At 40.8% G+C, this 11,899-nt stretch overlaps 1 protein-coding gene across 5 annotated transcripts; it reads right to left on the bottom strand.

The window, feature by feature from the left end:
* Positions 1 to 150: 150 nt before the first annotated feature.
* On the bottom strand, positions 151 to 8,610 carry LOC307035894 (lebercilin-like protein). 5 transcript variants are annotated; one of them, XM_079675744.1, is made up of 10 exons: positions 8,441 to 8,609; positions 5,330 to 5,519; positions 4,684 to 4,949; positions 3,306 to 3,548; positions 2,464 to 2,601; positions 2,317 to 2,386; positions 2,137 to 2,231; positions 1,838 to 1,949; positions 919 to 984; positions 151 to 582 (listed from the first exon to the last, which is right to left on the bottom strand). In XM_079675744.1, exons 2-10 carry the CDS (start codon positions 5,496 to 5,498, stop codon positions 218 to 220), a joined length of 1,524 nt encoding a protein of 507 aa, XP_079531870.1. In that variant the 5' UTR covers positions 5,499 to 5,519; positions 8,441 to 8,609; the 3' UTR covers positions 151 to 217. The 5 variants fall into 5 exon arrangements, with proteins under 5 accessions (XP_079531870.1, XP_079531873.1, XP_079531872.1 ...); XM_079675747.1 differs by having other exon boundaries at positions 2,137 to 2,228; XM_079675746.1 differs by lacking the exon at positions 8,441 to 8,609 and adding an exon at positions 6,726 to 6,766.
* Between the last annotated feature and the right edge of the window lie 3,289 nt (positions 8,611 to 11,899).

Genomic DNA, 11,899 nt, shown 5'->3' with positions numbered 1-11,899 from the left:
ACCAAAGCAAATCAGGTCAAATCTATCAATGAACTGTTTGAGTCAAACAATCGTTTATTCAGAGAAATACTTCAGTAGAAGAAAATATGTCACAATAGAGGAAACTCCCAGCTGCACAGTTTAAGTGGTTCTTACATTTTTGAATCCCGGAATCAGTGGCTTAGGACTGGACTGAAGTGCTTCTGATGAGCATGCTCGTTGTGTTTCAAACTGCCCTCTACTTGCCCTGAGGGCTGCCTGCTACACCCTTCCTGGATTTCCCAGCAGGTAGACAGAGTTCAGGACCCCCCTCGCCGCTGAGGGTCTCCATCTTCATCGGGCTCTGATAGGCACTGAACATGCTGTAGGCCGGTTTTCCAATGTGCATGTTCTCAATAGTTTGTTTAAAAGTGTAGCTGCTTCTGATTTTGGGGAGCGTGTATCCTTGTCTGTCAGCTCCATTAGCATTCAGAGATTTTTCCGGAATGTAGGATGTCTCCTCTGTTTTCCGCTCCTCTGCTGGGGCCTCGGGTGGCTCCTCTTCTTCAGCATAGTCTCCCTCAGATAGATATTCTTTGCCCTCATCTGCACTACTCTGCTTATCTGAACAACAAATAGGTTTTAGACTTTATTTTTTATTAATACTGAATGACCTTTGTGTTGTCTTGTCAACTTAAACAACTGTTGTCCTCCGGGTTTGTCTATTTATAAAGCATACAATATATAAATCACCTAAATCTGTAATCCTTTTAAAGACTACCTAATCCCAACTTTTACCACAAGTTTTCAATAGATTTAGAAAAAGCCCACAGATGCTACACATTTGAATAAACCCCCCATGATTCAATGAGTGCTGCAGCACGTCTTGTGACCCTCTGTCTGAAACCAGAGCTCAGTCTGCTCTGATTGGTTATTGGCTAACATTAATGAAGTACTCACCTGCACGTTCTTCTGGTTGGTTCTCCTCTAATGTGAGATTTGCAGAACACTCTGACTTTTGATTTTCTATGATCAAAGATAACACAAAAGTGTTGTTAGGCCAGAGATGAAAGAAGTAAAGTAGCAAAACTAAATTGTAAAAGACTGTTCTATAATCAAAGATAACAAAATGCTGTTTAGTGTGGATTGTGAGGTAGTACCACTATGTGTTTCTGTCAAGGGTTATCAACGGGAAACCGATGGACTGTCCACTCCGAGTAAGGAATGAGTCCTTGCCCCAGGTGAAGGAATCCAAGTATCTCAGGGTCTTGTGCCTTGAGTGAGGGGATAATGGAGCTTGAGATGGGCCGGAGAATCACAGCAATTGGAGCTTTACCGCCAACAGCTGAACCAAAAAGCAAAGCTCTCAATCTACCGGTCCATATTTGTTCCTACCCTGACCTATGGTCATGAAGGGGGGGGAGGTCATGACTAAAAGACTGCGGATCAAAGCGGCTGTAATGGGTTAACTACGGAGGCCGGCTGGCATCTCCCCTTAGGGGGAAGGTGAGACTTGGGAGGGCTCGGAGTAGAGCGGCTGCTCCTTCACGTAGAAAGGAGCCAGTTGAGGTGGTTTGGGTATTTAGTAAGGAGGCCACATGGCAGCCTCCCTAGAGAGATCTTCCAGGCACAGGGAGGAGACAGAGGGGCAGACCCAGGACCAGGTGGAGGGATTTGATCTCCACGCTGGCCTGGGAGCACCCTGGAATCCCCCAGTCAGAGCTGGTTGATGTGGGCAGGGAAAGGGACGTTTGGCGCCCTCTGCTGGAACTACTTCCTCAGTGACCCGACCCCAGATAAGCGGTAGAAGATGGATGGACAAATGTGCATGTTTGCGTTGTTTGTTGTGATGCATATTCAACATGAATGAATTGCTCACGTGCACAGGTCTCAGTTTCCTCTGAGTGATTCTCTTCCAACGTGAGATCTGCAGAAAGACCTGTCTCTGGATTGTCTATAGCCAAAGACTCCCCTGCTGGATTGTAAGGACGCTGAAAGGTATTCAGAATCTATTTGTAAGAGAGTAAAAATAAATTCATAAATTACAAAAGTCTCCAGAAGTAAGGAAACATCTTGAAAGGTCATTCAGCTTATATCAACAAGTTAACTCGAGCCGATGCAGGAAAACGAGTCAAATGTTGTGAAAGAAATCCAGAAAATACATGATTTGAGTCGTACCTGCTTCTCTGTATATTTTAACTCCAAAAGAGTCCCAGCTTCAGAGGAGAGACAGACTAATGGATCCGTCTGAACCATCTTACTTTTGCTGCCTACTAAAAAGAAAAGACTCTTAGAGAAAAAACGTCTAAACTTAAACAAAGTAAAAACCAGTCAGAGCAGCTTGTTGGGTTTGTTTACCTTTTTTTGGAGATCCTTTCAGGAATCTTTGGGAGTAAATATTGTGTGTTTCCAGTTCTCTCTCTCGATCCTGCAAAGAGGGAACAAATGATATCTGTAGTAGTCAGTAGGACATGTCTAATGCTGAGACAGCTGTTTTTCACTGACCTGGATCTCTTTGCTCAGGTGATATATTTGCTCTTGCAGGTAGCCGGTAATCTTCTTCGCCTCGTTGATCTTTCTTTGTTCGGCGAATATTTGGCGGTTAAATGAGGCCTGGCTCAACTCAAGATTCTTCTCCAAGTCCTAAAAACAACAAAAACCAGGGCATGACAAGAATGATTTTTTATTTTTTTTTAAATGTCACAATGACATATCCATTGTGTTAAAGGATTTTCTATTATTTATTTATTTCAGAATCAGGTTTTTTGCAAAGTAGGTTTAAGCATACGAGAGATTTGTTCTGGTTTATAGTAATGCATACATTAACACAGTAAGAGAGGAATATGTTGTAGGAAAGAGCAAAGAAATTATAAAAACTATTCAAACAAATACAACATTTAAATATTTACACAAATATAAATACACAAACACTAGAATAAATGTTGAGAGCTTTGCAGATTTAAAGCAAGGTGGAGGTAAACAGAACATGTGCAAAAACATACAGGGAATGGTGCAGGACTCAGTGTTGAAATGAACAAGATTCACTTGCATGATGTGCGTACATTATTTTCCTTTTGCCCTTGGATTTAAGTCATATGATAAGGCCTGTCTCTTTGTTGTACTTACAAAGTCAATAAATAAAAAATACAAGGATTAAAAGCTTTTTTTACTTTTGCGAGAAGAGTACCTTTCAGCTGCAGCACAATCATATAGATTCCCATTTACATTCCCAGGTATTCAAATATAATCCACAGTTGTGATCATGGGTGCTGTCAGGAGCTCTGCAGTGACCCTGGACTACAGTTCTGACCTCTGATCTGTCCCCCCCCCCCCCTGCCCCTCCGTACCTGTATCCTCCGGTCCTTGCTCTCCAGCTGAGCAGAGGCCCTGTCCAGCCTGAGGGAGAGCTCCTCTCTGGGCAGCAGGCTGTGGTCCTGGCTGAGCAGCTGCAGGTGCTGCAGACTGGCCTTGGTGCTGCGCAGATTGATCTCTGTGCTCTGGAGCTGCCGGGCCAGACTGTCCCGGCAGGCGCGGGTCTCACTGAGCAGCTGCTGCAGGACCCGGGCCTCGTTGCTGTGCTTGGCGAGGATCTGGGGATGTTACCAAGAGCACGGATAAGACGTTTTGGTCACATGTTTTTCATTCTTCAAATCTGATCAATAATCCTTCTATGTAATCAAAAGAATATTGGGACATAGGTAGACATTCTTTTGTTGGTAATATATACTGCAGTTAAACAGTTCTGGAGACAAGTGATTGACGTAGTATCTGATATCATGTTATTGAAAAGGCTATTCTTGCTGCTGAAATGTACAGGTATAAATAGGCTTCACTCAGAGAACTTGTTTTTACTAACTGTCCATGAGGTCCGCACTGAGCTGGAAAAAGGGCATTCAGTTACGTTGCTTCATTTGCTCTGAACCAGCTGAAACTCAGAGAGCTGGTCCCTCGAAACAGATTTAAAGCTCTTCTTAGTGACCGCAGAGGACTGTCTGTAGATGATGTATGGTGGCGTTTCTGATTGTGATATGTTCTCTGTTCTTGTTAAGGTTCTTGTATCGAAGCCAGGACTCTCGTGCATAAGAGATCTCAATGAGACTTCTCCTGCTTAAATAAAAAAAGTATTTGGATTCAGATACCATGTTGCTGATTCTTCTCTCAATTCAGATACCATGTTTTCGCTGGCTAAACTGCTGCCAAAAAGAAATCCCCATCACAAGGTGGGAACTCTCACATACTATATTTATAAAAAAATGGATATCTTCCAACTCATATCAGAACCTTGTACCCCCTCTGTAAACAATGCTAAGGGAGAAACCCCAGAGAACATTACATTAATTGGAGATTTGGAAATTTGTAACATTTTGAATGCAGGAGTTTTACTTGTATTTTTACACAGACATATTATTACTTTTACTTCATTATAAGATCTACTTCCACCTAATGCAATTACGTGTACAAAGATCAAAGGATATATCAAAACAAGTTTGGATAATTAATTGTTGTATTACATTTGTGTGAAGAGATGAACTCCTAATTGAAAACAAACAACATCTACAATTTGTGTGGAAAGGCAGGATGGGTGTCGCTAATGTCCTCTTTCTGTATTTACACTAATATAATATGTATCTATATGTTTGTGACATCTTGTTGAGATGACTGGAAAGTTTAATAAGAAGATGGTTAAAACAAATTCAATACAAAAATGAACAAAAACCACCCCACCTGGGAGATGCTGCTCTCAGACTCCTGGAAGTGCTGCAGCGCCACCGTGTGGCGGTGCTGGAGGTTCTTCAGCAGCCGGGTCTCCGTCCGGGCTGCGTTCAGCTGCTGCTGCAGATCCACCACGCGGCTCTTCAGGTCCCTGATGCAGATGGAGCTGGCAGACTGGATCCCCGGCTGCAAAACCTGGGGGGTCTTGATCGGGGGTAGCTTCAGGACGTGCCGGTTTGCATTCTGATTGGTATTCTGCTTCTGGGGCTCTTTGTTACCTGAAGAGAAACATTTATAATAGTGAGAATTCAATTCAATACAAATAAACAACAAGTCTTACTACACAGGTTATAATAGTAATACTAATAATAATACAAATAATACAAAATATATATTTTTAATAAATAATAATATAATTTTTTTAAGTCAAATAATAATAATACAAAAATAATAATAATAACAAAGCTTTATGGCACTTTTTCTTACACATTATGCAGCAAAACGTGCTCTAACAATATGGCACACACAAATTAAACAGGTGTATTCAATTCAGGTCACTTAAACCTTTTAGCATTTATGCAGCATAGCCTATATGGAAGAAAGCTGTTTTGGTTACCTTGCTTATATGTGATTTAAAACGTAATGTCAAAAGAAATACCTTTTTGTCTTCGGCGTTCATTTGATGTCTTGACTTCCTGGGTTTTGTTTGTAAGCGAGTCAGCCTTCTCTTCACAGTCAGTGCTGCAGCTCAGAGCGTCTCCATCGCCCTCCTCCCTGAGAGCAAGGAGGACCTGCTGCATCAGGCTCTGCTGCCGCACACACATCATCTGCTCATCTGCTCATACACACTGAGAGAAGAGGAACAGTGAGGAAGATAGAGGGGTCTTTCACAAAGAGATAATTAAGTAGGAGATAATTTAGCATGCAGCCAAGGAAGGTATCAAAGTTAATAAATGTTGACGCACTTGCACTGTAGTTTAGTTTTTGCATTCTATAACACTTTACACTTGTACACCATTACACTTCAGAAGGTACATCATGTTATTTAGACTTTTGGGTTACTCTACTTAAATAAATAGTTACACCTGGAATAAATTCACTTCAAGCTACCCAGCAGTAAATACAATTATTCTAATTAGTTTAGTTACAATAATAAATCAATAATATAATCCAAACATATAAAATATTATTTTGGAATGGGCCTATCAACATAATGAGTATTTTTACTTTTGTTACTTTAAGTTTAATTTGAAGCCAATACTTTTGAACTTTTACCTGACATTGTGAATAAAGGACCTTTTCTTGTAACAGATTATTCCTACACTTTGGTATTTCTACTTCTACCACAATATCTGAGTAGGCCTACTTCTTCCACCACTAATTCAACCAATATACAAAACAGGGGTTAACAAACGTATTTGTTTTTCACAATTTCTTTGTACCGATTTAACCTCAAAATAAACCAGGTCCATACCTTTTATTTGCTGTTCTGGTCCACCACGAGCACCTGCTGCTCCACACTAACCTATAGCTACTAGCTAACAAATTGTAAACAATGAGCTAGATTAAATTAATAGCAGATTAGCGCTGAATTATATTAGCGCCGTTACTAGAGCGGTTGTCTTGGTAACCCGCGGTGAAAATTAAAAATAAATACTGTAAAATGGAAAACAAAGACAAATAGGCCTACTAAATAATAACAAAACATCTTGTTTCGTAAACTAGAAAAACGACTGCAATGCTTTTTTGGTTTTTCAATTATAAAACGGTCAAAGGGTATTTTGAGCGATCTGAAAAGACACTTGATAGATAAAGGTTTTAAGATATCGAGGGAAAATACAAGCGAGAGGCCGTAGTCAGGCTTAAATGTCCTCTCAGAGCCGATAACACCAGTGGAAAAGACGGTGGAGTGAGGGCTTTCCTAGTTTGTTTAAATTAGGATTCGAATTTGACGGCTCAATAACTCCAACACAAACGATATCAAAATCTCTTAACAACCATAAGGAAGACAGGGAGGTTCAACCTAATTTATATCAAAACAAGCCGATACACACCATCCACAGAGCTGCAGCTTCTACCTGCAGCCGAATGCACATCCAGGACTGTTTGTGTGTGTAGGCTACATTATTTTTCATTTATCGTCATACATTCGTTTGGGGATTTTAGTGTTTTTTTTCTCTAGTTATATTAATAATTTATTGAAATTGGTAATTTTCCTATTCAAAAAGTCTTAAAGTTTTCAATAGCTTCCATGCCAAGTGAACCATTAGGCGCTTTCACACCAAGGGTGTTTCTCAATGTCGAGGAAGGATCCTTCAGAGCCACTATTTCAAGGATGCTACGTCATCGAATCCTGCCGAATGTCCAGGATCCTTGGAATTGTACCGAGGACTGAGTCCTTCGTTGCGGGAGCGAAGTCACGCCCATCTACTTCCGGTCCATGGGACCTTATTTCGGAATTGTGCCATGAATTACAGATGTTTGTAAATCTTAAAAAATCATTTCCATGTCAAAAAAGTCCCAGTTTGTCTTAAAACTGTTGAAGCGTCATTCCAGAATTGGGGGACAATTTAGACACCAACATTTTTGAAAAATGAACCTTTTATTTATTTTTATTTTTTTATATATTTAGGAAAAACAGATAATAAACCAATGAAGAATTACCCCTGTTACTCTAATTATAGTAACATGGTTGAAAGTAACAGGGTTGAAAATCAATGCTAATTTGTGCCTTTAACCTCAGGAATTATTGCTAGATGTAGCATGTAATGCTACTTTCCAAGGCAAGGACAGACTTGGATATCTAATGCAAGAAAGATAACTTTGAAATTAATATGCTTTATTCTGATAATATCAGTAACAGGGTTGAGTGGGTCAGAGTTCCACACTCTTTTAAGACTGAAAAGATTGTAAAAATATGAAAAATAAAAGAGAGGACTTAGTTACGGGCCGTTTCTCAATCGCGAGGATGCTGGCTTGGTAGTCGCGTACTTCCAAGTCACTTCCTTCAGAAACGAAGCAAGTATACTTCCAAGCCACGGCTACGGAAAACGAAGAAGAATGGAACAGGCTAACAAGTGTGCCACTCTCTCTAACGGTTTCAACACAAACTACAACAGTCTACTGACCAAAGACATCCTCTCTTTGGCCATGTGCCAGCCAAAAGCCGCCTTAAATCCAGGAAAAGTTTCCTGAAGAGCGTCCCACTCCTCGGAACACCGAGCACAAGCAGTGAAAGAGTCACTCGGTGGGAAGAAAGACTTGACAACCTCCCATCAGCAACAACAATGGAGCTAAAAGCGAGTGAGGCACTGCTCCCTGGAGCAGACATCAACTACGCAGTGTGGAAATGCCTAAACAGAATAAGATCTGGTGTTGGACGTGCAAAAGCCACTCTCGCCAAATGGGGATTCCTAAATGACGGGGACGTTGTGTGTGACTGCGGCATTGAACCACAAACCATGCAACACCTCCTGATATGCCCCCTGCTGGAGCAACCCTGCACAACATCGGACTTGGCAGAGTTTAATGAGAAGGGACAGCAAAGTGTTCAGCTGTGGCTGAACCACATCTAACCAAGCCCTTTAACTGACTGCCTTGTGGACACGATAAGAAGAAGAACATAAACTGTACCAAAAATAAATACCTCACAATGTCTATCTAATAATGAACTTGCTTTACTTTCACGGAACACATTTTTCGTGATAACAAACAAATGTAACAAAGTAACATATTTACCAACACATGTTCTTCGCCACTACATACTTACATTTAAATGTGTGCTTCGTCGGTTTAGCCATTCTCCGCAAGGGTTTTTGAAATTGGTCCGTGCGCAAAGCATTGTGGGGATTTTAAGGACGTGAAGTCTACCCATGTGCAGCCTCGAAATTACCCCCAAACCAAGGACGCGGCCTTGGTGGAATTCCGCCTCATTCTGAAAGAAAGAAGTGAAATGTGCCAACGTGACGGCCGTCTTGGTGTGTGGTGCGAGACGGGAGATGTACTTCATTGAGCGGTTCACACAAAAAAAAGTGTTACTTCACAATTTTACGACACATTTATTTATTTTTTTGACTTGTAAAATTATCTTTTAAATTGACAAACATCATATGTGTAATTCGTGGCACAATTCAAACGGGATCGAAAGATAATCTTTCTCTCTCCATTGACTTCAATGCATAACTTTTCCGAAATAAGGTCCCATGGAGGTCAACCGCAAAGGGAGGGACTTCGCCTCCCTGTTCTGATGAGTCCACCACCGTTACAGCGGAACATCAGTGTTTATGTGTTACAATGGCATTTGTTAGCAACCAGAAAATAACACCAGTAATGACAAACAGATGAGAATGCTGCGTGGGGTCTGGGTGCCGTGTTGGCGGGACGTTACGGGGCTCGCTGCTCCGCCCTTTGAGGCGCGGACAGTGTGAGCTGGATTACTGGTGTCGTTTCCTGGTTGCTGCGTGGGGTCTGCGAGACAGCGAGACACCGCGGAACTCAGCCTGAGCACACACACACACACACACACACTCACAGCCAGAAAAAAATGGAAAAAGAGAAATCTCCAACGAGGCGTTCTGGGGCAGCATAGACAGGTATTTTCTGTGTTAGAGTTGTAGCCTACTCGCTACAGGGTGTACTTTGAGGTTGTGGGACTTTGCAGACCGTTTACATGCAGAGAAAGCTACATAACACACAAGGGGACGGGTAATAACCGGAAAAGCATGTCATGGGATCTTTAAGGATTTACATTTCTGGAGGGCAAAAGAAAGTGTAAAAGGGGGATATGCAAATGGTTAAGGACGAGAGGGTTTTATGGTTTAATGGTGGGGATGTTTAGATGATGCCTAAGGGAATTCAAGGGTGGGACAAGTTGGCTATTCTAGTGTAACTGTAAGCTGTGTTCTGCAGAACTTCTCAATCCTCTGAGGATGAAGTAGCTCTGTTCCTACATTTGGGATCGATTTCACTTATATATTGACTTTCTTTATTAAATATAACAAAAGACAAACCTTGGCCATGAATCATTTATCAGTTTCTCTTAAGAATTTTCTCCACACTCGGTTAACCTCACACCTTCTGCATCCATTCATTGTGCATGTGTGCTAATGTGTCCACTGTCACTCTTCTTCCAATTAACCATCCACAAAATTGTTTGTAAACTCATGAAGAAACTATTTCTGTCTCCAGTCTCAGCAGATCTTCCACCAGCCTTGTCAGCCTCACTAGACTTTATATTCTCACTGCAGTGTAAAGAAAAGCGGCAGTAAATCCCTGACAGTGTGGGGCTCCTCTGACTGTTTCCCCTCACCTCAGACAGGTTCACTTCCATCAGCATGAGCCATGTGCTACCTGAGAGCTGACTTAATGTCATGGTAACAAAAGAAGTATGTGCTCCTAATGAGCTGTGACAAGCTCAGTGGAAGAGGTGCTGACAGTAATGACAACAGGAAGATTTCTAACCATGTCACCATCACTGCACATTGTGACACAAGCTTCCGGATACCATTGGTTATAATAATACTGTATATAATACAGCCTGATTGACAGGTCGGGGTGTGATTCCAAAACATACTTCTCTTAATGCCCTCAATTATACATGAATACAACTCTGACACAAATGGACAAAAAAACATTCTCAAAGTTGATTAAGGCAATATATTTGAAAAGGGATTAACAGAACTCTCTTCAAACATGTATTATTTTCCTTACAAGTGAAACAAGTATCATTTACAAATGAAACGTACACCATATGATATGTTGCTGTTGAATGAATCCTCTCATTCTATCCTTGTCCTTAACATCTCAAACAGGTACTGTGTAATATCATAGGTTGTAGCAGTGGCTGTTAATTCTGCTGATTGGTCGTGAGTATAATTGAAGTAAAGGAAACATCTATTCTCATATGTGGGGTGATGCTTGCCCAGAGGAAGTGTTATATGCTGGACCAGATGCATTCTTTATAAGTGCTTCCCTAAGAGCAGTTTAATCAACTGGCAGTTAAATTCCTGCTGACCAAACCTCTGCAGTATGCACCAAAAGAGCAGGGCAGAAGTCAGGGGTTTGCTGAATTACATCCATGGATGAAGATGAGCTGACACAAACGTACATAGCATGAGTCTTGTAAGTTGTATCATTAACGCTCAACATGTGAACACCATACAAGGGGAAACTTCCATTCTTACTAAAGGCCACTTCACAAGTAAAAGAAGTCAGATTAAGTGGAAATCTATTAGAAAAGTACCCTACCTCTCACTGGGTTATTACCTCAGTAAACATGTTTTAATAAGTTTATCGTTTTAATCGCTTGTGTCTTCAAGTCTAAATTATGATTCCATTAGACTAAAATAGATGAATAAAGCGCAGTATGCTGTAGGGCGTCATTAACCCATCATTGTTCAGCATTCTGAAAACAAAAGACAGTAAGATGTTAGCTTTTAATTTATTCACACTTAGTAAAGCTTAAAGCATAATTTTGGCTAAAATCAGCTTCTCAATTACTATAAGAACTAGCGTAAATTACAAATACCATTTTCAACCTACAGTAGCTAGAAAGCTAATGCTTACGTAAGCTAACTTTGCGACCTTGCTCTTCCCTAGCTAGCTCACAATGACTGTCCTCTTTTGTAGACATTCTGTATATCATTTTGTCAAGGCAGCAAGCATATTTGAGGGCAATACAAACAAAAGAATATCAGTGAATAATGTCTTAGATTTATAAATAGCCAAAAGCAAGAAACAGAAACAATTTAGTCTAACAAACTGACAGGACAGCTGTGACATTTCTGCAGTGTTTCACTGCAACAGAGAAAGCTATAGGGCTGGCACCTCAATTATTTAAAACCTCAATTTAAATTCACCCCTGAAAAGCTGATGCACCTGAACAAATACTTGGTACTCAATAGAGCCAAACAGTCTCTGTAAGCTCAAACAGATCAAAGATGAAAAACCCTCTTGCCAGTGTGAAGACACCCAAAGCACTAAGGACGATGATGAGTGATTGTTTTTAGCAAAAAATGATGTTCTGTTTTCAAGCAACAGTCGAATAGGACACACACCCAAACACACGCAGAGAACAATCTTAAATTGATTTCCCTGTTAACATGATTCCCGTGTGATTATAGCAACAATACTGAAGCAGCTCCTTAGGCCAGAAAGCACCATAGAGAAATCCAGCCCTGAGTGAGCGTATGTCGTAAGAGATTTGGCATATTCCAACACTTTTGATTTA

The sequence above is a fragment of the Notothenia rossii genome (genome assembly GCF_949606895.1).
Source record: "Notothenia rossii genome assembly, chromosome: 4".
Classification (NCBI taxonomy): Eukaryota; Metazoa; Chordata; class Actinopteri; order Perciformes; family Nototheniidae; genus Notothenia; species Notothenia rossii.
This window is presented reverse-complemented; position numbering and strand designations above follow the sequence as displayed.

Excerpts from the sequence above, each read along its gene's own strand:
- LOC307035894 (XM_079675744.1), bottom strand. The coding sequence starts at position 5,498 with ATGATGTGTGTGCGGCAGCAGAGCCTGATGCAGCAGGTCCTCCTTGCT. Across the intron at positions 2,602-3,305 it reads GCAAGGACCGGAGGATACAG|GACTTGGAGAAGAATCTTGA; the intron begins GTACGGAGGGGC and ends TGTTGTTTTTAG. Across the intron at positions 583-918 it reads CCAACCAGAAGAACGTGCAG|ATAAGCAGAGTAGTGCAGAT; the intron begins GTGAGTACTTCA and ends TTTGTTGTTCAG.